General features: G+C 36.8%; 2 protein-coding genes across 8 annotated transcripts in view; one reads left to right on the top strand and one right to left on the bottom strand.

The window, feature by feature from the left end:
- Positions 1–25,200, top strand: part of LOC142349863 (proteasome subunit alpha type-6-like) — a 237,184-nt gene that overhangs the window by 95,863 nt on the left and 116,121 nt on the right. The gene's annotated exons all lie outside the window — the stretch shown is intronic.
- The window catches only part of LOC142349819 (segment polarity protein dishevelled homolog DVL-3-like), a 91,139-nt gene that overhangs the window by 3,266 nt on the left and 62,673 nt on the right, over positions 1–25,200 (bottom strand). For 3 of the 6 annotated variants that reach the window (XM_075401609.1, XM_075401603.1, XM_075401605.1), the window contains 3 exons: positions 24,737–25,186; positions 21,824–21,997; positions 17,137–17,481 (listed from right to left, as the gene is read on the bottom strand). In XM_075401609.1, coding sequence (XP_075257724.1) covers positions 17,137–17,481; positions 21,824–21,997; positions 24,737–25,186 — 969 coding nt within the window. Of the gene's footprint in view, positions 1–5,666; positions 6,004–12,207; positions 12,256–17,136; positions 17,482–21,823; positions 21,998–24,736; positions 25,187–25,200 lie in introns of all 6 variants that reach the window. The other 3 variants (XM_075401606.1, XM_075401608.1, XM_075401604.1) reach the window with 3 other exon arrangements.

Here is a 25,200-nt window from a genome sequence, read left to right as displayed (position 1 = left end):
ATGAAAAAAGAGCAAAAATTAACTAAAAAATCAAGAAATATATATATGCCCGGTTTAAATTCAAACGCATTATTAGGCTCTCAAAAAACTGAAGTACAAACTTCCCAGTGTCACATCTTTAGACCGCATCAAATAAATAAAATTTATTTCTAAAAGTAATAAAAATACAGGCAAAAAAACGGGCCAATTGGACGAAAAAACGGCTAAAAACGGTTATATAAATGCGCCATACTGTCAAAAACAATTTGCAAAGTCAAAAACTCATTCACTGCACACAGCGCTCGATCAAAACATAGCCGGCAGATTGCCAAAAATAGCCGCCGTTGACGCGCTTGATGCATATCGGGATTGAGACAAAGAAAAAAAACAAATTGACCGAATTTTTTTCTGCTTTTTCAGTGTCAGAAAGTGTTCTAATTTGGCGTGCAGTTTCAGTTAGATTCTAAAACTATATTTAATTCAGCTTCTAAACTAAACGCTAATAAACTTAATACCAATATCAGCTAGAAAACACTCAAATGAACTTTGATAACCTAATACGCTACGGCATAATGACAGAGCATTATCGGTTTATCCCGTTTCTTTTGATTTTGCTGTTTTGACTTTGTCTGTAATCACTGCATCGCGTAGCTCAATGAGTGAAAGAATTTAAAATCCATTCAGTTGAGACAGTGAGTGAAGTAAGTCAGAAGTCAAACGTGAAAATCGTGCCTTATGTAAAACGAAAAACAAGGTAAAGCGAATTTAAACAACGGAGAGCGCCAAAATAATAGCCGTTGAGAGGCTGACGGCGGCTATTAAAAACTTCATTCGCTTAGGCAAAACCAGTTCAAACGGCAATTTAACTCACTTTCGCTTTTAGGTCAAAACGCCGTCTGAACGAATAGTACTTCTGGCAAAAAAACCTCAAGAAAACCAATACCCTCCTAGTCGTAAAAAAAGGAGAGCGCCTAAATAATAGCCGTTGAGAGACGAACTGCTCTCAAGCGAGCGGCATGGGCCTGACTTTTTCACTGTATGGAGCAAAAAGGTCGGGGTGGGTGGTCCTAACCGCCCTTTATACAATGAATAATGTGAAGCAACAAGCGAAAAATCTTAAAAATAAAAATTATCAACAGGGCAGGAATAATTCCTAACATCTTCTTTAGAGAGCAGTTGGTTATACATTTATTAAATATCAGAGACGTGAGTGAGCAACCATGATGATTACAGCGTGTGGTCACCGAATTGTTTCAGCTGGGTTAATTAGCTATCATTGCTGCAAAAACAATTTATACTAACAGAATTACATTATCAGTTGCCATGAACTGTGACACTGTAGGATTCAAGTGTTAAAGGAAAACAGCAGCAAATTTAGCCTCACTTTGACACATGCGAAGCCAACGTTAGAATTGTAAAGCATAAAGTTCTAGATCAGAAAACAGCTGTTTTTCTATTTTCACGTTGAGCAAACAGGCTCATTGCAGTTGGATCTGTCAAAGATCGTGAAATTAATTCATTTTATACCATTTATTTCTGACCAAGAAAGTAATAAAATCTCCATTGACTATGAAGAAATTCATACAAACGATAAAGCAATTCAGGTGTTTAATCCCGCCCAAAAATCTCAAATTTGACAAATTACTAGAGAAAACTTTCCTTAATTTTAGTAAAAGAGCAGAATGGTAGCAAACCGATTAGACAGCAATCAGTTAAAGAAGCATGTGGACTTCTTATATCAGCAAGCACCATCAGATACATACCCGACAATAACCGGAAAATAGCCGCGAATGGTTATTACGACCCCGATTGGTATTAAAAGAGGCACGCCGAAAACAAAATAAAAATGATTGCTTTCTTCCTGAAAATCACAAAAGTACGGGTACGTGTTATTTACAATGAATTTTTGCAATTTTTATCTAGGCTTACTCCTCTTTCCTAGTGAGATGATAGGGTAACGGAGATGATAAGTAACAGACTAAAACGAATTAGACCTGGAAGCTAGAACTAATTCAAAACTGCTAGGAATTTAAAACAAAGTTTAACAGGAGTAAAAGTTAAAGGGAATAGGTATCTAAAACTGGGCTTTATCCAGTATGTATTTCTGATTTTGTTTCTGATAAATTTCCGCTGCCAGTGAAGAGTAAAAAAACTAGACTAGAGAAGGTCAAAAAGATTTCAAAACGCTGAAAAAGCGGGAAAAATAGGGCAAGCGAAGAAAAGTTTGTCCGACGAAGTGAAAAATATAGGACCAGCGCACTACAACAAATTATAGATTTCCTCGAAATCATAATATTCATAGAAATCAAATTTCCTCACGTGAGCGGAAAAACCACAATCAAGTAAATTAAAGTGAACAAATTTACGCCACAAAACTTCTTGCCACTGCACTTCCTGTTTTGACGTAACCAAAACCGCCGCTCAGAATGTCTTCAAAAAGCAACATAAGTAGCCAGATATTCAACAAAAGACAGCGCACCAATGGGATTCAAATTTTTCGAATTGTAACATAGCCGGAAAATCCAGAGCTCGAAGAGACTGAGATATCTATTATCTACTAGAATATTCTAGAAAATAGAAAACCCATCTATGTTCGAATTATAATAAAAACATCAAAACAGCCGGCAAATTACCAAAAAATAGCCGCCGTTGACGCACTTTGGGATTCAAACAGAAGAGAAATAAGAGCTGGAAATTGACAGAATGTTTCTAAGTGTCAAGTGTTCTTATTTGATGAGTGCAAATTCTACATATTCGGTTAGATTCTAAAATTACACTTAATTTAGCTTCTAAACTGAACGCTATTAAACAGAATACTAACACCAGCTTGCAATCGCTATAATGAACATTGATAACCTAATACATTACGACTTATTGAACGCGCACTATATGTTTATCCCATTCCTTTTGATTTTGCTCTTTTGACTTTGACCGTATTCACTACATTACGTAATTCAATACGTGAATTTAAAATCGATTCAATTGAAACAGTGAGTGAAGTAAGTCAGAAGTCAAGTACGAAAATCGTGACTTATGTAAAATGAAAAACGTGATCAGAAGGTAAAGCGAATTAAACAAAAAGGAGAGTGCCTAAATAATAGCCGGTGAGAGGCTGACGGCAGCTATTAACAAAAATTTTGAGAAAAATCTTACAATCATATAATACACGTACGCATAAAAAAAAGAGAAATAAATTCCCCATCGTGCAATTGAGAAACGGTCGAATTAGGAAGGAGGAGTGGCCCACAATGTGGGGGGTTGAGAGCACTGGATTACAGGTGGAACTGGAACAATGTGCAGAGGGCGGGCGTTAAGTGAGTGAGTGTGTGTGTGTGTGAGAGGGAGAGGAGGGGTCAAACTCTAATAACCGCAATTCACACGAAGAATTTATCTCTCCAAAAGAGCTTTGGGCAATCGGATACTGAAGAGTCTACAAAACCGAAAGAGAACTTGATGCCCTCCGGGCGTTAACTGCTTATCCCGTTTTTCAGAAGAGACAAAAAGATTAGACTAAAATATTGTTCAAGCAAAAAATCGCATAAAAAGACCACAGGACCAAAATAATTGCAACAAACTTTATCTGAGAGCAATTAAACAGTTACATTCTTGGTCAAAACCATAGAAAAGTTGGTGAAAAGCATAGACCAAACATGTCTATTATAACATTTTCCTATATACCACCGGGTTTTATTTCTTTATCCCACTTCTTTTTGTTTGCTCGTTTTGTTCAATGCATTTACTCCAAACAAAGAGATTTTAAACCAGACAAACAACTAAAAAAGTGTAACTCGTGTAAAAGGCAAAAAACTACTGAAAAAGCAGTTCTCAGTCACGGAAAAACCTTGTTTTCAATGTTTTCAAGAAAAATGTGAAAATTAAACCAACTAAAGTCGGATAAATTGCTCTCGATCGATAAGCAGGACTAACACATAACAGCTTTTGTACTCAATCGCTCACAGTCGCATTATATCAAAGCAACGAACTTCCAGAAGTGCAAGCAATTGAGATCACACAAAAATTAGACAAGCGAAAAGAGTCTCTCCTGAAATCGAAGAATGCTCCAGAAGAAAAGTGCAAAAAACGTCAAGTAATATTTTTTCATAAAAAAACACAGCCATCAGAACACCTCTAAAACAGAAATATGGAAGAGAAAGAGCCGCTGTTCTAACTAAATTGGAAACATCAAAAAGAAAAAATTCAATTGCCTACCTAAAACAACTAGTGTTTGAAAAAAAAGCAGACGCATTTTTTAAGGATTTGGGTTGGTGGGCGTTAAAGTAGTTGGGGGTGGGGTAGGCAAGAGGTGGGGGTGAGTAGGTAAGTGTGGGTAAATAGGTAGGTGGGTGGGGAGTGGTGTCTATTAATTTGGGTAGGGAAGAAGGACTGTTATAGGAAGCAAACTTCTCAAAATGACCTTTCCACCATGAAATTTTCCGACAGCTCCTAATTACTGTATTAGTAACAAAGCTGCAGTTAAAGTCCAATAAGTTACTGTCATGAACAAACTTGCTTCAGCTAAACATAAACCCTTAGAACACCAATACTTCGGAAAAACCTGTAAAATACCAATACTCCTCTTCGAGAGGTAAAATAAAGACACTCACGTTTACAATAATTGCTTGAAAATTCATTCGAGAGCAATTAACCAACTTCGGGGACTAACCAATTGCAAATAATTTTCTCAATGGACAAGATACTGAAAGCAAATGGTAGTGAAACAAAATTTGAGGAGTTTCGTAGATTTAGATGGATCTTCAATAACAACCTAGTCAAGTAATTCTTTAAATTAAAAATTAAATAAAATTGGCCAAAAGCGGATGAAATTGCATTGCTGCATGTGAATAATCCTCAAAATCGAGAATATCTATAAAACTTCTATCTGGAAGTTCACTTGAAATTATGATAAATTGAGATTATCACTTAAAATTCATTGGCCAATTTGTATCAACACAATGTGTTCTCGAAATTACTGAGAAAATGAAGTTATAAAGAAAAAAAATTAGGCCAAATGGATTTAAAAATGATTAACATCGGTTAAATATAGGAAAATCAGAAAGCCAGAAACTCAACGTTCCGTATGAGTAGAAATAATTTATCAATCAGCAAAAATTTATCAACAGCGCCTTCGCTTCAAAGTCGAGACAGTCTAAACAAATAGTAATCTCGATTTCTAGGAAAACCTCTACAAAAACCAATATTGTTCTTCGATTGAAGTAAAACCACGAGATCACAAATAGCTATCTCTAGGCGGCTGTTAACAACTTCTATCCACACACAATTTGACTGCTAGGGTTTAGCCGCTTTACTAAATCTAGTTTCTGTCGCAGTGGTAACTCCTTGGTACGAAGACGTTAAGATTACTTTCAATTCGGTGAGATGGGAAGACAAGAGACGTGAGTGAGAAAAGCAAAGTGAAGCAAACAACCGAAACGAACAAACAACTAAGTAATCAGACTGGTGAAATAGAAGCAGGAGGAGCTGTGCATTGTGTACAGGGTGCAGAACAGTGCCCAGTTACACTAGTTAGTGAGTTATAAATTGTGAGTGATTAGAGTGAGTCAAACCAATCGTCACAAAGGTGCAATGCAGTTATTGGCTATGATATGGATCTCTCGTGCATTTAGCAGTTCTATGCTTTCTCTCTTCAACAGCAGTCAATCAAGCAATTCACTACTCTGGTGTCATACCTTCAACAGGGCTCTTCTACTACAGCTCCAATCACATCTACTCTTCAGTAAATTATGGATGACTTCTTTTGTTTCAGATGAGCTTCAGAGAATCACGTTGATTGTTGCTAAGCGAACGTTCGGTCCGTAAAAAATGCAGACATTTTGAAGTATTAATCTATGAGTCACAACAGAATAGACGGATGGCGTTCTCAAAGGAACTCGGCACTTTGTTGAGACTGCTGCTGTGATTGCTGGAGGGGACTGGCACGACTGTTGGCAGGTGCTGATTGCTGGCCACCAGAGTTGTTCACATTGGCGGCACTCACCTCCTTTTCACTTCTATCGCTGCTACTGCCTGAAACCCCATTTTACAAGTCACCCTCCCTCTACCTGCCTGTAAGCCAATCTGTGCAAGGACAGTGAGAGAGAGCGAGAGACTTCCCTCATGTGCGAATAAGCAAGTGCAACTAAGTCCGCTTTGTGTACACAGAGATAATCACATGAACAATCATGTACTCAGCTGAACAGACATCGAGTTGCCGCTACCTTCACAAACAATGTGTCGCACCTGTTGCTTTTTTGTTAATAAACAAAACTCAAATAATTATCTAGATTTCCTCTGCGCCTTAATCACGGTCTTTCCATTGTTCCGCAAATTATTGGGGGTTTCAACTACTTCGGCAAATTGAGAGATGACTTCGACCAGTTTTAACCAATTTTAGCGATCTATTTTTAAAAAAATTTCCAGAAAATCTACCAGATTTCGCTTAATATTCGAAACAAAATAATGGGCAGCTAACCATAAGTATTTTGAATTTAACGTCTTCGCTATCAGGTATACGCTATTGCTTTCCGCGTTGAAAATTTTTTGCGCGAATATCAGTACACGTTGTCCGAATTAGACAATTTTAGCGATTTTAAGAGTCTTTTTGTATAAAAAATAAGAACAGCCGGCAGATTGCCGGAATAGCTGCGAAAGAATAGACCTGCGTGCCGTATAATAGACAGAGACAGATCTAAATTGAAAAAATCGACGCCGCTCAAAAAGCTAGGTAAACAAACATTCAGCGATAAATTAATAAAGCTAGTTAAAATTCATCCCACAGAAGCCTCTGATGAGGGACCTTTACTGCACGTATGTGTTCCTTTGACCTTAAACAAATTCATAATAAACTTTAAATTTAAAGTGCAAAAGTCATTTTATTGAGTGAGGTAAGTCACTTGTGATCGAAATCTAATCGCGCAAAGAACTTTTGCTAAAGAGAGTGAGAAATGACGTCGAGCGCGCAAACGCCGTTAGTGCGAGGAAAAAGTCATACAGAAAATCAGAAAATTTTATTTTTTCAGCTTTGCTGTGTGAACAAATGTAAAACGAAAAAAAGCGTCGGACGACGAAACAAAAAACATAGCAGTACAAGTCCTGACGTACAATTCAAAAAATTTTCATTTACTAAAAGGAAAACTAGACCTAGAACGGACTATGAATGGATTAGGAAAACAATTTAAAAAATCCGCTCCAAAAAATTGAAAAAAAAATATTAAAAATCAAAGTGAAATTTCCGCATGTGAACAAAAAACCACTAGCGAGAAAACGAATTTTTGTTCAAACACCGTTTTCTCAGTCCAATTTAAATTTGAAGCGAAAAAATTTCACGCCGCAAAACCACTCGCTATTTCGCTCCACTTCCTGTTTTGGGCGTGACCAAAAACACTACTCCAATCTGACTTCAAAAATCATGAAAATGTGTGAACAGATCTTAAAAAAAAGACAGCGCCCCAATACAATTCAAATTCTTTGAATTTTAAAAAAAACCAAGAGCATTTTATTGAGTGAGGTAAGTCACGCATGATCAAAATCTAATCACGCAAATAACCTAAAAACTTTCGCTAAAGCGAGTGAAAAATGACGTCACGCGCGCAAATGCCGTTAGTGAGAGGAAGAAGTCATTCAGAAAATTTGACTTTTTCAGCTCTGCTGTGTGAACAAATGTAAAACGAAAAAAGAGCGTCAGACAACGAAATAATAAAAACCAAGAGCACCGCAATACCGCTCCGTTCAGCTTACAGCTTCGCAGCTATAAAAACAACTGAAACCGGGTCACAACAAAGGTTAGGTCTTTTTCAATTTCTAATTATTTTTTAATCAATAATGGTTTAAGAACATTGAAAGCGTATTAGCACATCATCTAATTTCACCCTGTTTTTTAGATTACTTATTTATTATTTCAGCTCCATCTAGAGCTCATTGTAATTTAATTTATATTGTAAGTCAATTTATTATGTCTGATTTAGTGTTCAAGGAGAAAGTTTTCTGATAACGTTAAGTTGTCGAACAGTTTTTGAAAGTGTATGAAGTTCTAGCTTCAATCTTAAATTGGAAAACTGTAATTTAGCATCGCGTTCATTAGTCCTAATTAAGAAGGACTGTTCAAACAATTTCGATAAAACATAAAATGTAAAAATGGGATTCAACTGATTAAATATTGTATATAAGAACATAGCCGGTAGATTGCCGGAATAGCTGCGAAAGAATAGACCTGCGTGCCATATAATAGAGATAGAAACAGATAGATCTAAATTGAAAAAAAAATCGGCGCCGCTCAAAAAACTAGGCTAAAAAACATTCAGCGATAAATTAATAAAGCTTGTTAAAATTCATTCCACAGAAGCCTCTTATTAGGGACCTTCACTGCACATATGAGTTCCTTTGACCTTAAACAAACTCAATTTAATTTTGAAAGTTTTAAAGTGCAAAAGTCATTTTATTGAGTGAGGTAAGTCACGTATGATCAAAATCTAATCACGCAAATAACCTAAAAACTTTCGCTAAAGCGAGTGAAAAATGACGTCACGCGCGCAAATGCCGTTAGTGAGAGGAAGAAGTCATACATAAAATTTGACTTTTTCAGCTCTGCTGTGTGAACAAATGTAAAACGAAAAAAGAGCGTCAGACGGCAAAACAAAAAAAACCAAGAGCACCGCAAAACAACTCCGTTCAGCTTACAGCTTCGCAGCTATAAAAACAACTGAAACCGGGGCACAACAAAAGTTAGGTCTTTTTTAATTTCTAATTTTTTTAAAATCAATAATGGGTTAAGAACATTGAAAGCGTATAAGCACAACATCTAATTTCATCCTGTTTTTTAGATTACTTATTTATTATTTCGGCTCCATCTAGAGCTCATTGTAAGTTAATTTATATTGTAAGTCAAATTATTATGTCTGATTTAGTGTTCAAGGAGAAAGTTTTCTGATAACGTTAAGTTGTCGAACAGTTTTTGAAAGTGTATGAAGTTCTAGCTTCAATCTTAAATTGGAAAAATGTAATTTAGCATCGCGTTCATTAGTCCTAATTAAGAAGGACTGTTCAAACAATTTCGATAAAATAAAATGTAAAAATGGAATTCAACTGATTAAATATTGTATATAAGAACATAGCCGGTAGATTGCCGGAATAGCTGCGAAAGAATAGACCTGCGTGCCATATAATAGAGATAAACAGATACAGATCTAAATTGAAAAATCGGCGCCGCTCAAAAAACTAGGCTAAAAAACATTCAGCGATAAATTAATAAAGCTTGTTAAAAATCATTCCATAGAAGCCTCTTATTAGGGACCTTCACTGCACATATGAGTTCCTTTGACCTCAAACAAATTCAATTTAAATTTAAGTTTTAAAGTGCAAAAGTCATTTTATTGAGTGAGGTAAGTCACGTATGATCAAAATCTAATCACGCAACTAACCTAAAAACTTTCGCTAAAGCGAGAGAAAAATGACGTCACGCGCGCAAATGCCGTTAGTGAGAGGAAGAAATCATTCAGAAAATTTGACTTTTTCAGCTCTGCTGTGTGAACAAATGTAAAACGAAAAAAGAGCGTCAGACGACGAAACAAAAAACCAAGAGCACCGCAATATAGCTACGCTCAGCTTACAGCTTCGCAGCTACAAAAAATAAGTTAGCAGAGCTATCGACTCCACTTACGAAAATATGAAAAACACTGAGACAAATTGATATCGCTGGTTAAATTTCATTCCCAACAAAAGCGTTCTATTAGATATCATTACGCAATTTATTTTAACTAAAACTTGACAATTTCAATTAAACTTGAACTTTAAAGTGCTAAAGTCCTCTTTGCCTCACTCAATTCCATTGAGTGAGAGAAGGTCACGCATGATCCAACTATCACGCAAATTACCTTAAAACTTTTTACTCAAACAAATTTTTCCAAAATTAAAAGTAAAATTAAGGTTTTCCGCAAAATTTTGTTTAATTTATATCGGAAACTATGATTTTAAACAGTGAACACGTCAGATCTATTGGTAATTTGGACACAGACGGAACACTGCTGATATTTAATCATTATCTGTAATAAATTTTACTTGAAACCAAATTTTAAAATAAGGGTTTTTCAAAAATAGGGCACAAATCGGCAATTTCAATTGCTGCACAAAGCAAAAAATTATCTTAAATTTTTGACGAGAATTTAAAAATATGCAGGCAACTTTTATAAACCACTAAATTGTTTCCGTTCCACTAATCTAACATCCTGTCATAAAAACACAATTTTTGATTTGGGATACCTGTTTCAGGCAAAATTTAAATTTGAATAGATAGCTGTCCTGAAATTTGTTGGGGGCGCGTAATATTTCCCGATAGTTTCCACTGTCACCAGCTGGCTCCCTTTCAAAACTTAACTGATCTTTGGGATCTAAATTTCCAAAAATTTTCTTTTTCCTTAACGATATAGGTGATCCTTATTATCACCAAAAATGTGTTTTGAAAAAATGTTTTCCATCAAAGAAAAGTAACTTTGTCCACTGACCATTAGGGTTTTATGATACTTGTTAAACAAACCAACTTGTGAGCAAATTGGCGGCAAAATTTAAAATGACAGGAATAATTGTGGAACTACATAACTGTTATTTGGCCACCCTAGCTTGGAAACTGGGCAAAATTGACAAAACGCCATCATGTCACTAATAGGGGCTAAGCATCACTTCGATTCTCCCTCCCTCAAAACAAAACCAAGAGCACACCAGAAACACGAATGGTTTCAAGTTATCGCTTTCTGATCAGAAAATTGTCTCAAACCATAAAACATTTGAAGTTAACCAAGTCCTTAAAAGTACTCCTCTGAGCAATCAAAAAATTCGTATTTCATCCCAGTAAAATCAACTTTTCGCTATCTTTCTCATGTGGAATATACAGCTTAGTTTTGTTATTGGTTAATTCAAATGCATTTGTCTTATGTAAGAATCTTCAAAGTTTTTCAAATGAATTTGAAGTGCAAAATAAGATTCGAGCTATCTTTTCAAAATGTCATGGAATGAGAGAAGAGACACTAGTGTATCTGAGAGACAAACAGCTTACATGTGCATTGAAACTCTGGAAAACAAACTCTTTTATTCTGCCATATTCGTCATTGCCATTTCTTTCCTTACATTTGTTTGATCTCATCAAATATGATTGATTGATGGAGTGATATTTGCTACAATCCATTCAGCCACTGTTTAACTGCAGCAAACAGAGCGTGACTACATCGGACTAGCTTCAATACCTGATTTACGTTGACAGTCAATATAGACACGACCGATCGATTTATCACTGTTAGCGTGTGGATAAAAACAAAACTTATGACGCATACATAAGATGTTCTGCTGTGTTGTCCGGGTGAGACTCCACGTGAACAACTTGTGGAAAACAAGAGAATAACAAGAAGAAGGGAATATAACTTGTGCACTAGTAGTAGAAGTAGTAATAACTTTACAGCACACTCGTCCACAGAAGTAAACAACGTTCTCAAACTCCAATTATAAATGGTAAAAGGCTAATTTCAAAATTTCCCATCCCGTTTATTTTGGTTCGTTAAAAAAGGACGCTTCAACTGTTCTTCTAAAATTTATAAAAATTTTGATCGTACTGTACTGTTGATTAAATTCTCATTGAAGTTATCCAATTTTACATATGAGCACTCACTTCTGTTGTACGCACAATATATCATGTTCAACTAATCATTAAGTTTGAGAAATCACAACTTCAGGACGCAAATTTTTTGGTTAAGTTTGTCAAACATTTTCAAATGGAAAATTAGCATTTAAAAATGGAAATTGAAACGTATGTTTACTTGTGTTATCAAGTGTAAACAAACCGACAAATGTCGGAAGAATTGCTCTTGAACGACAGGCGAGGCAATTTAATTCATGGTCTTTAGTCTAGATCAATTTTTCTTTATGGGTGCAAAATACTTTGACCCCACCGGGATTCCAACCACTGCCCTCTCGCTCCATGGCCACCCACACTAACCACTGCGCTACGAGTCACTTAATTTTGGTGAAAAAGCGTGAAAAGGTCACTTCATAAGTCAAAGAATTTTCTAGAAAAGCTCAAAATTGTCAAGCGAAAAATTTGCATAAAAAAAGACACACGTTTACAATAATTGTTATGAACTTCGTTCAAGAGCAATTAATAATTAAGAGTGGTAAGAAGTGCAGCTGAGTATGACCAGATCACGCACTACATAGAATTGAGGAGCACTGCTTGTTTGGCTCACAACTTACCGTTGGCTGTCACAGCCGCATTGACAAGAGCACTCTGTTGTTTACTCGCTGTCAAAACACGGGTTTGGTTTAGTTAAAGCTGCCAGCCACAATCGAACAGATCGTTACGAAGGCATTGCTGAACAACTAGTCGACAAAACTCAACGCTTATAAACATGGCCGACACACGGCTGAATTTCTCACAAACGGGCCGTGTTAGTAAAGCGGGCCGGCTTGAGGTTAGGGAGGTTATGGAGACGGCGACGATAAACGAAAAACCTTTAACATAGCTGGCAAATTACCCGAAAATAACCGCCGTTGACAAACTCGACATAAATGGGGATTGCATCATAAAAAGAAGACTGAATAGATAAAAATTGCCAGCATTTGTTTCTAAGAATCAAAAAGTGTTCTAATTTGGTGTACAGTTTCAGTTAGATTTTAAAATTATAGTTAATTCAGCTTCTAAATTGAAGGCTAAGCTTAAAACTAATGCCAACTAGCAATCGCTCTTGGTTTTTCCCGTTTTTGATTTTGCTTTTTTAAATAGACCGTATTCATTAAATTACGCAATTCAATGAATTTAAAAACTATTCAGTTGAAACAATGCGTAAGGTAAGTCAGCAGTCAAACGTGAAAGTCGTGAATTATGTAAAACGAAAAAGATGAACGAAAGGTAAATCGAATTTAAAAACCAAAGCAGGGCAAGTCCTGAGGTACAAATCAAAAACATAGCTGGCAGATTGCCAGAAAATTGCCGCAATAGCTTCGTAGATCTGCGGTCTCAAAAAACAATAAAAAAGACTGACCAAAAAAATTCGTCTTTTCATTGAAGGCTGATATGTTATATTTTGATTAAAAATCTGTATAAGTTTCCGCTGACTCTATTAGCTGCTCTCAAATAACCGTTATTTAGAGTGACACGCACCGATTTGACCTTATCTCTTTGAATTAAATTAAATAAAAGTCAATTTCAAAGTGAAGAAGTCATTTTTGAGAGTGAGGTAGTAAGTCAAGTGTGACCAAAAGATTAATCACGCGAATGAACAAAAAAACTCGCACCACTAAGAGCAAAAAATGACATCACGCACGAACTTTAGTTGAAATTGCATGAACGAATGAACAAAAAGCAGATGTGAAGTGGTTGTGACGTCATATGGTCGTAACAAAAATCTTGACGACAAAATAAAAAACATAGCAGGACAAGTCCTGACGTACAATTCAAAGAAATTTCATTGACTAAACAAAAAACTATACCTAAAATGAACTATGAATGGATTGGGAAAACCATTTAGAAAAAAAAAATCAATCCAAAAAATCGAAAAAAAACAGTAAAAACCAAAGTGAAATTGCCGCATCTGAACAAAAAAACCACCAGCGAGAAAGCGAATATTTGTTCAAACACCGTTTTCACACTCTACTTCAAAATTAGAGCGAAAAGAATTCACGCCGCAAAACCACTCGCTTTTTCGCTTAACTTGCTGTTTCGGCGTGATCAAAATCACCACTCCAATTTGACTTCACAAATCATGAAAATGTGTGAACAGATCTTAAAAAAAGACAGCGCCCCAATACAATTCAAATTCTTCGAATTGTTAAAAAACCAAGAGAAGGCCAATAATAGCCCCACCTATCGCTGTCCGACTATTAAAAATGAATGGTCTTACGACTTGCAAAATTATCATCTTTACAGCAGCATCAAACTAAGACAGTTAACAAAGCCCTTGACCCTATATGTGCAAAATTGATTAAAAAAATCTAAAAGCGACAAAAAATTGTTTTCCAAGATCTAGTGTTTAAAGAATCTCACCAAAACATCAATGCGTATTAAAAAACTGACGGAACGCATCTTTAGGCAGAGTACACACTACATCAACGTTTTGCGAATCAATGACCGACAAAACAAAAAGAGGCAAAAACTGAAATCGGCAAAAAGGGGCGAATTATTAAAAGTCATCGGCGCCGGAGTAAGAAAGCCACAAAACTACATGGAAAAATCCTTAACCCCAGCAAAAAAACATTAGAAGTTAAAAAATTCTTTAGCAGTTCCAATGGCTAATAAAAGAATAGTAAAACAAGAAATGAAGGCAAGATTCACATACATCTTCTATTCCTCTATTATTCCCTTTACTCCTCATTAACATTTCGGAAACAAACAGTACCTCACGCAAGGAAAACGTTAGCTGCACATTTGGGTGAATCAATGGACCAAAAACACGAGACGGCCAATAAGTACTTACTTTTGACATTAACCAATAAGACCACAAGAAATCAAGATAGAATGAAATATCAACTACTATTTATTCAAAGAAATAGTGTCAAGACCATAAAACAATCCTTTGAACTCAAGAAACAAACGATATACACTTATGTTAAGGCTTGTTCAACCCGTGAAACCTGTCATTAAGGATAACTATTTAAACAAAAAATACAAACAGCACATGCTTAAACTAAAAAATCGCTATCACTTTTTAAAGACGAGTTCAAAAATCACAAAAAGCAATACCTACGGACTAATACGTGATGAGACCCGTCACTAATCAGATTAAGAGGCCAGACAGCAATAAGTACAACAGATACTCAAAAAACGCAAAAAACCGCTAGTAATTTACCAAAATGAAAAGCGTATAAGTCAAAGCCTGCATTAGCTATGAGCCGAAATCAATAAACCGACTAACGTAAGCCTCCATATCAAACTAGCAACTGAAGAAACCGACTAAAAGATTAAACATTAATCGGCTAAGCGATAAGACAACAAACTGAATAACAAAAACCTGAATAAGCAAATATTCGTTATTTCTTAAATTATTATGAGTAAAAAAACATGGCCTTTGAATCGAAAAATTAAATCAAAAAACTTTATCCGCAGTAGCAACCTAAGAGTAGTGTCCTTAATGATATTAAAAGATAAGACAACAAAGTAAAACAAAATTTCGCAGACAACCGGATAACGTCGGGCGAATTGCTCTCGAACAACCGGCAGGCAGCTAAATTTCGGTAGTACTCACGTGCGGCTTAGAGCTGCTTGCATGGGGGGATGGGGTAGCGGAATAGGGGGTTTCAGCAATGGGGGGGGGGTGGTGGGGTCAAGCGATTAGGCGGGGTAGGGTTGGGAGGGTTAGAAGAGTGCATCGCAACCGCCAGATAGCGCAGGGAGTACTGCGGGTGTTGGGGGAGGGCGATTAAGAACAGCCCTTTGCACGATGAAATTGTCTGCTCAAAACAGCTTTGGTGAATCGCACTCTTGGACAGTGGTTAGGCGTAAGATTCTAAGAGAACTTAATGACCTCTTACCATTACCTGTTTATCCCGTTTTCGAGGACTAACAAATCGGTCAGACGAAAAATCAAGTGGATCATACGAGAACTCCGTCAAGTTGTCTAATATGATTGCTACAAATTTTGTTTGAGACCAATTAAACAAATACAATTTTTGAGAACAAATAGCCTCAATATCATGAAAGCCACAAGCTAGATATTAGTTAATTTAAATTAGGCCTCATTATTAACCAATGAGAGCTGTTAATACTGTTACTAATTGATAAGACAGCAAAAATAATAAAAATATGGGCAAGATCCGAAAACCTCACTATTTCTTATGACAACAAAAAGTGTCAAAAGCATTAGCTGCGTTGGAATTCAAGCAAATGCAAATACGCGCAATTGCAACACTACATATGTATTAACTTAATAGAACTCAAGAGAAGAAATACTGAAAACAGAAAGAGGCACGTGAAAAAAAAAATCCTCTCAAGAAGCGATGGTTTCTTACTCCACTTTAAAGCTAGTCTGAAATCACGCTTCAAACCTACTGTTTTTTGCTCCCTTTACTACTCCAGCGTGACTTAAATCAGCACTCTAATTTGACTTCTCATTGGCGTGAAAAAGTCGAAAAGTGTGAACAGTTCTTAAAGACAGCGCACCACTACAATCCAAATCTTTGGATTGTAAAAAAGGAGAGCGCATAAACAATAGGCGTTGAGAATCTGATGACGACAATTACCCAACTATTGCAAAATTGGTTTCCATAAACGTCAAAATTGCTCCTACCACGAAATTCGGACTTACTAGCGATTTTAATAGAAGAACGGAAAATTGAAAATTAGAAAGATGAAAAGTCGGCTTTGGTTTCAGCTAGCTTAAGCTTAGCGAGGCCAGCAGAAAACGGGTGTCTCGAGACAGCTAATCACTAGAGCGAGCGAAAGAATATTCTAGAACAAAAAGAATTCTAGAACAAACCGCGATTGTAAAAACTGTTCAACAAAACTGAGACAAGAGTGTCATGACGGAATAACAATAACAGTAAGCAGCTGAAGGAGTTACTTTGAACAAGTTAAATAAGCTCTTTGCGACTGTGGAATAGATGACTATTCCTATGAACTTTTTTGGTTTAACTGCAGATTGGGTGACTGAGCAAGTACTCATTTAATTGCGTAACTTTCAGAAGATTGAAACAAGCCAATATATGTCACATCTGGGGTCTCAAACCTCACTGTGGGCGTCACACGAGTGCTAGAGTTCATCAATCACCGCTTAATTGAATGAAGTTAAACAGTTACACTACATTCTGCAGCACTAAATTTGACCTTAATTAATTGTATTTTCCGCCAATTAGCAAGGCAGGTGAGCTCAGCTACTTCGATGAAGGGATTCATATTACACGAAATCTAGCTTAAAAACAGTCACTCGAGCAAAAGTCCCAAACATCAGACAGACAAAAACCCTCCATTACGAAAGACCAACAGGGCCAAAATGAATTTCACAAAATTTGTTTGTCATTGCTGACTGAAAAAAATTCGTTTCGAGCTAAACTTCAGAAAATTAGAAACAATTAACACAAATGCAACAAGCACTATTATCGGAAATGTCAGAGTAGACAATTTGAGCACATCGTTACGCAGTACAGACCACTATGACAACAGCGTAAGTGCAAATAGTGCCTCGAGTTTACCTGGACTTGAATGGCCTCCATTTGTATGTGCCATAGCTGCTGCCTGGGGGTTGCCGTGACCCATCATGCCAGTGGGTCCAAATGAGTCCAACTCGCTCACAGTAAAACCGGGAGCTGCAGGTGCTCCTCTCATCATCTGAGCACCTCCTGGGGCTGCGTTCTGATAGCCAGCGGTTTGGGGCTGATGGTATCCAATGTACTGTGGGGCGCCCCAAGGACTGGCGTTGTAGGGGAGGGGTGCTAAGACGTCATTCTCCTCATCCATCTCCAGGGGATCTCTTTGTTTCATTCCCATTCCAGCAGATGCGTTACTATTGTCGCCAGGATAGGATAGGTTGTTCATATCTACAACAGAGGGATACTTAGCTAATATTTCGTCAAAATACGATCAACATAGCCGGAACATTTCCGAAAAAGTTAATCACAGACAAGGAGAATACGACCGCAATATAGGTTCCAACCCTTCAAATGATAAGTAATGTTATAATGTTATAAGCTGTAGATTGCTTGAAAAAAAAGCCGCCATTGATTGCTGCTACCCCGATTGAGATTGAAACAAGAACAGAAAATTGATTGTTTTGTCAAAAAAAGACAAAAGTGCTATTTCGGTTGAATTTCGTAGTTAGACACACCGCTGTTCACCAATGAGAGGACTCATTAATAATAAGGCAACAGGCATCAGACCTGGAAACATGGACTAATTAGAACAAAGTTCAAGCACCGGGCGTCCAAAATCGCCCAGTATGAGTGTATCCCGTTTCTATTTTTGATTTCGTTTTTCGATATGGACTCCTTTCATTTTATATTGCTTTGCACAATGAGCAGAATCGGTAAGGAATGAAACTACCATAGAGAACTAAAAAGAAGACTTTACGCAAAATGTATAAAAAGCGCCAAAATTGGGTAAGAGGAACTTTTCAATTTTGTCTGAAGAATTAAAAAACATAGCAGTACAAGACCAGAAATGCAATCCAACGAAATGAATGAGAAAAATAAATACATTTTGACTGAGCAGCAGACTAATTGAATATTACGAGCCAAACATGCAGAAAACAGTTATACAAGTTTAGAGAAATAAAAACAATAGTACTCAAAATCGTAGTTATTTTGGTATAAATGTTGAATTCCCATTTTTTAAAATGTAGGACTGCTAAAACAGAAAAATTGCCAAAAACAAAAATCAAGCTGGATATTTAAAAGGCCAGCAGCGGCTGCGTCCGTAGCTAGCTACGGTTTAGTGAGGCTAGCTTCAGCTTAAATGAAGGGCTGTGAGGTGTGCGAAACGGGGTGGCAAAGGAGGGTTGTTGCAGGGGGTAAACCTTTAAGAAACGCCTTTCACAGCCCAAGTATAAGTCTCCAAAATAGTTTCTGTGAATCGTATACTTTGAGACTAGTGAGCTGAAAGGCTTTAAGAGAAATTAATGCTCTCTGGGCGCGACCTGTTTATCCCGTTTTTGAGGAAGAAAAGTCAAAAGCATCAGACGAACAATCGCTCAAGCAAAAAATCGCATTAAAAAGAACAACAGGACTAATATAATTGCTACAAACTTCGTTTGAGAGCAATTGAATAATCGTAAATAAAATTCTGAAGATTCCTTTACCTGCTTTGTTAAGGATAAATGCAGCCTCTAGCTCAAAAAACGTTTTTAACTGACTAATAGAGCTGAGAAAGTGTGAAAAGGACGAAGACAAAAAAATTGAATAAAAAGGACAAAAAACATTGTAGTTGCGTCTAATTTTTACTTGCACAATTTCGGGCTCAATAATTTCAACCTGAGACCTTTTCGCCAATTTAGACCTTCCCAGCAATTTTAACACACTGTGCACATTGGAGAGCCACGCAAAGCCAACTCATCGCATCAAATGAAACTTAACCCACTGGCCTTCACCTTTTAATTTCATTTTGAAAGCTCCAAGTCATGAGAAAATGTGTGAACACGTCTTACAAAAAAAAAGGCAATACAATCTTTGAAATGGAACAAAAAGACACGAAAAAAATCTGGAATAGACTGTATGCAAATCTTGACTTAAACCCACTTCAGATTTGTAACAATCTTTACTTCATGATACTATTAAATTTCAAAATAGTTTGAAAATAAAACGGAGAACGTAAATCTGACTTCTCTCTACACTCTCCAGAAATTTCGTCTTCAGAAAAATTTTCTCCATATTGCATCGGACATAGTTTAACTAGAATCAAGGCTATTTATGAAACCAAGGTAAAAGGGACGACAGATAAAATCGAGGAAAAGAGAAAAAATACAAGCAAATTACTGAAAAACTTAGTTTTGGCGTTCCTACAAAGGACACTTAAACACCGTTTCTCTTTGTTCGGTGACAACCCGTACAAGATACAGCACACTGCAACAGTAAAAAAGCAGGCCGAAATAGATAAACACTCCAAGATAGCAATTTAAATAAGAAAAATATCTTTGCATACAGAGCTAGTAAAAAAAATGGCAAGAAATCTGCAAATAGACTAAAAAATTTTTACGTAAATAGACTAGAAAAAACTTTTGACTAGGGAGGGGTTCGAACACATGACCTATCGGTTAGAGTCCGTGACATTAACCATAAAGCTACAAGGGCTAAGTAATGTGCTCGGTCACAATCGGTTTGATTCTAGCAAGATTCAATTTCTGAGTAAGGGCAATTTAAATCACTCAAAAAATTCAACCGTCAAAAAGTCACCCGAAAAGTGAAACCAAACGAATGTTCTTGAAGAAAACGGTCGGGCAAAAATAGATACGCATGTTTACAATAATTGCTTCAAACTTCGTTCGAGAGCAATGAAAACAAACGAACTAACGTCGGAAAAATTAATGTCGCGAACGACAAGTGGGGCACTGTAATTCAGAGGAGACAGTAGCCTACCTATACCTTCCCAATTTGACTTCAAAAATTATGAAAATGTTTGAACAGATCTTAAAAAAAGACAAATCAAATTCTTTGAATTGTAAAAAAGGAGAGCGCCTAAATAATAGCCGTTTGAGAGGCTGACGGCGGCCATTAACCAACTGAATATTAAATATCTAAATCAAAATTTTAGGTCAGAATAAAAACTACCTTAACATTTTCGTCGTCACAGCATTACAAAATCTTTAAATGCATTATATTGACACAAAGATGGAAAACTCTGAGGAAAACAACCAAAATCATCGAAAAAAAGATGAAGAGTCAAAGCAACAAAAACTAAAGGTGGCCACTTAATGACAACTACTTATCATAGACACATTTAAATTTTTTTGAAAATTGAAAAGTTTTTTTAACGTTGAAATATGACAAACATAGCTGGCAGATTGCCAGAAAATAGCCGCAATAGATTCGTAGATCGGCAGTCTAAAAAAACAGTAAAAAAGACAGACCAAAAAAATTCGTCTTTTCATTGAAGGCTGATTTGTTACATTTTAATTAAAAATCTGTATAAGTTATTGCTGCTTCTATTAGCTGATCTCAAATAACCTTCATTTAGAGTGACACACACCCATTTGACCTTATCTCTTTGAATTAAATTAAATAAAAGTCAATTTCAAAATGAGGAAGTCATTTTTGAGAGTGAGGTAAGTCAAGTGTGACCAAAAATTTAATCACGCGCATGAACAAAAAAACTCGCTTCACTAAGAGCGAAAAATGACGTCACACATGCAAATCAGTTGAAATTGCATGAACGAATGAACAAAAAGTGGCTGTGACGTCATATGGTCGTAACAAAAATCATGAAATAAAAAAAAATCAAGAGAAGGCCAATAATAGCCCCAGCTATAGCTGTGCGGCTATTAAAAATGAACTTACAAATAAACTTCATTATTATGCTTGGGGTATCAGCACAATTAATCAACTATTCCTGTAAAAATAAATTGGTGATACGTAATTCTAAGATTCAGAACACAAATTTTCGAAAAGGTCAAGATATAGTTGAAATAGCTGTTGTGAAAATGGCTGTTTTTCATTTAACTTCGATCACATCCAGCCAAAAAACAATTGCCCACCCCCCCCCCTAAAAAGCAAAATTAAATTCGCTGATGGCTCATGGATTGGATAATGGTAGTAAACAGAAACAAAATCAAAGAAAACAAGAAAATATAACACGAAACAGTCGAACTCGATTCTGTATACGTACAAACCTATGCAACAGAACACCTCGCGTCAAAAACTATGAAACAAAAGCCCGATTTTTTAAGAGGTTTTTATTATATAGACTAATTAATGTCCGTTAAAATATCAAAAAAATCGAAATTATTGAAAAATGCCAAAAAAAATGAGAAATTGAGCCGATTTTGCACTAAAACGAACTAATAGGCTCTGCAACACCAAAAAAACCATTTATATCAATTCTAGAGGGGAAGCCCAGATAAAAAATAATTCAGCAAAAAGCCTATTCCCGAGGATAAATGGACGACAAAACGGCTAAGAGTAAAATATACGCGCCATTCTCTCAAAAAATACTCGAAATACATTATGCTCAAAAACATCCTACAATCGGTCGCTTTTGTTTTAGCAACAGGCTGAATTTTAGGTCAAAACGCCGCCTGAACACAGTACTTCCAGTTAAACCTCAGGAACACCAATACTCCTCTTCGAGTCGTATAACCAAAAGAAGGTCAATAACAGCTCCGCTCAGTTATCGCTATCGCGGCTATAAAAATGTATGTTCAGTAGTAAGAGTTGGTCGGTCAGTTGTTCTTACTTGTGATGTGATGTTCGCTGTTGAAGATGTAGTAGCACTGTTCTGAGAAGGAGGCTTTGCCAGTAGTATGTTTGATGTAACCTTCTTTGAGGAGCTTTGAGGCGTACTTGTGGGCATCTCTTCGTACTGAGAACCCGTCTAGATTCTCGAACAGCCAGTCCACCAGACTGTGTCCTAAACACCACACTGTGTTTTTATTTATTAATTTCCATTTGGTTGCCTTTATTTAATATAGTTTATGAAGCCAAGGGAACGAAGCAACTGTTGAAAAGAATCAGAACTGAAATAGATTTTCTCTAGATTTTCAACTACATAGAAGCACGTTCATAAGAATTTAAATTGCTCTTATATTGAAAAATTTAATACTTGTAAGGTCCAGATATAAATTGTCCAGTTTTCCGTAAATAACACAAAGATGCGCGTGACATATCTGTAATATTTTATCATTAAAATTTTGAATTTAATCTTTTATAGAAGTTTTAAATGACAGACATAATCTTAGTGATCTAAACGAAAAAACACCAAATTTTATCTGAAAGTTCTCCGTGGGAACAACTTTCATATTTCGAAAAAACTACCTAAAATTCTTATAGAGCTGAATATGAGTTGATACATAAACAAAACCGACTAGCGTCTGAAAAATTCCTCTCTAACGACTGGTGGTAGCTGAAATCTATTGCAGCCTGCTTCAGTCGGAGGGGGGCAGGTGGGGTAACTAAATTCACTTAGGGGGCTTCAAAAGACGTCACCACCACCACTATAACCGCTGATAAGTCACTTGAAAAGTCAAAACAGTCAAGCAAAAATTATGCATAAAAAAGATCGACAAGTTAACAATAATTGCTTCAAACTTCATTCGAGAGCAATTAAACGTAAGAACTGAGAAATGTTTACAAAATCGCGCTTGAAGTTTTTTCATGTAAATTTGTTTATTTGAACGTTTACTTTTCATAACCAGTGTATCCAACTAAGAAATTAAACTTTGAACTTTCAATAAATTTAGCCTTTTTCGAATATTTCTTTATCTTTGTGTCAATATAATGCAGTTCTAAAAATTTATCGGACTTGCTCTCATGAAATGATTGATGTTTCTTTTCAGAGGAATTGCTGGCCGACTAAGTACCGGTAATAAAAAAAATTGTTTTAAAAGTTTTAAGAACCATTCCGGTTTAGCTTTTCCAACATTTGCTTTAAACACCACAAAATCACGATTTTACTCAGAGATAAAATACAGATAGTCAGTTTTCCGAAAGCAGAAGTAAGTTCAAATCCACATGAGATCTCTTAGACGTAATCAGGTCTATATCATTTTAAAGTTTTTGAATTGAAAATTAAGAGTTGAAAAAATTTTCATGTGACTTACTATTACCCACAAAACCGGGAATTTGTTTTGAAACTTGGAGCAACTAAAATTTGGTCGATTTGCAATCGGCTCATAATTTTTAAAGAAAATGGACCTCAGAATGGTACTCAAAATAAGCTTCAGAAACAAAGTTTTCTAATGTAATTTTATGACTTGAACGTTAACTTTTGTCAACGAGTGTAATAAGGTACAAAAAGAATCTGTTCACGTTTTTTCTCTCTAAATTCGCTAAAACAAGTTTACAAAACCCTTTTTTCTCCCCACCTCTCATTTTGGCGTCATCAAAATCACTCAAACATAGCCGGCAGATTGCCGGAATAGCTGCGAAAAAACCGACCTGCGTGCCATATACTAGAGATAGAAAAAGATACAGATAAAAATCGACGCCGCTCAAAAAACTAGGTAAAAACATTCAGCGATAAATTAATAAAGCTTGTTAAAATTCATTCCGCAGAAGCCTCTTATTAGGGACTTTTACTGCACATATGAATTCCGTTGACCTTAAACAAATTCAAATTAAACTTAAGTTTTAAAGTGCACAAGTCATTTTATAGAGTGAGGTAAGTCTGATACGTATGATCAAAATATAATCACGCAAATAACCTAAAAACTGTTGCTAAATCGAGTGAGAAATGACGTCACGCGCGCAAATGCCATTAGTGAGAGGAAGAAGTCATTCAGAAAATATGACGTTTTCAGCTTTGCTGTGTGAACAAATGTAAAACGAAAAAAGAGCGTCAGACGACGAAACAAAAAAAAACCAAGAGAACCGTAATATAGCTCCACTCAGCTGACAGCTTCGCGGCTATAAAAATAACCAAAACGCTTGAACATAGTATTTTGAAGGTGGACAAAATCAATGCTTCCCTTTGGCTCGTAATAAACGACACAGACATAGCCGACTATCGCCGGGCGAATTGCTCTCAAACGACTGGCGAGCGGTGGGATTCGGTAGTAGCCAGCTGGGGCTTAGGGACGCATAAGTGGGGACGAGGGGAGTGAGTGGGGTCAAGTGATGAGGGTAGGATTGTGGGAGTACTAGACGAGAAGGCCTCCAAATTGTCGGGTTGGAGGTTGGACGAGGGTGGAGGGGGGGGGGGGGGGGGGGTGACAGGAGGGTCAAACTTTTAAGACTAAGAATCGCCCTTCCAACCTTTAAATTGTCTCCTCAAACAGTTTCGGTGAATCGCATACTTAGAGACTAGTAAGGCGTAAGGCTCTAAGAGAGCGAAAAGTAGCATAAAAAGACCAACCGGACTAATACAATTGTTACAAACTTCGTTTGAGAGCAATTAAACGGCTACAATACTTATTCCAAACTAAAATGGAAGAAGTTGCTCAGCTTACGATTTCTGGTAGGTCAACGTTTAACAACCGTACGGGTACAAACTTCCAAAGCTGATCAGAAATAGCTTTAAGATTGTAAAAAATGAATTTTACTTAGTTGAAATTACTGCCGCTAGCTTACTTTTTTTTGGTAAATCCTGCCTCAAAAACGACGTTTTATAAATGGAAGTGTGAAAACGTAGGCCGGGGGCAAAGTTTGTTACCGAGGAAGGCATTTGGGATGGTGATTTTGAGCCACATTCTGTCTTTGATCTCCACTCCAGAGTTAGGCATCTGCACAGCCCTGAGTACTGTCAGCACATCAGTCTTAGTTGACAGGTGTCCCATGCTCGGGTATCCGTAACTCCCAGGAGCTCCTGGATGAGGTCCAATAGCCGCGTTCGGATCGAAATCTGCACTACTCATTCCGAAAATTGGCGTACCATTAGCACCCATCATCGTGGTTCCGCCACTTCCGGGAGTTCCGACTGAGCCTCCGCCACCGCTGCCCCCAGAGCCCGCCATCATACCACCACCCGGCGCCATGAGGCCTTGCTGAGCTTGAGTGCCTTGGGGAAAGGTGGGGGCTCCTGCTGCACTGGGAGGCGGGGCACCTGTGATTGCAGCCAGAAGGTAATTGGTGCTGTCTGCTCGACCAGGGTAAATGATGCCACCTGCACACCAGCAA

The sequence above is a fragment of the Convolutriloba macropyga genome, chromosome 11 (assembly GCF_964194025.1).
Source record: "Convolutriloba macropyga chromosome 11, txConMacr16.3, whole genome shotgun sequence".
Classification (NCBI taxonomy): domain Eukaryota; kingdom Metazoa; phylum Xenacoelomorpha; order Acoela; family Convolutidae; genus Convolutriloba; species Convolutriloba macropyga.
This window is presented reverse-complemented; position numbering and strand designations above follow the sequence as displayed.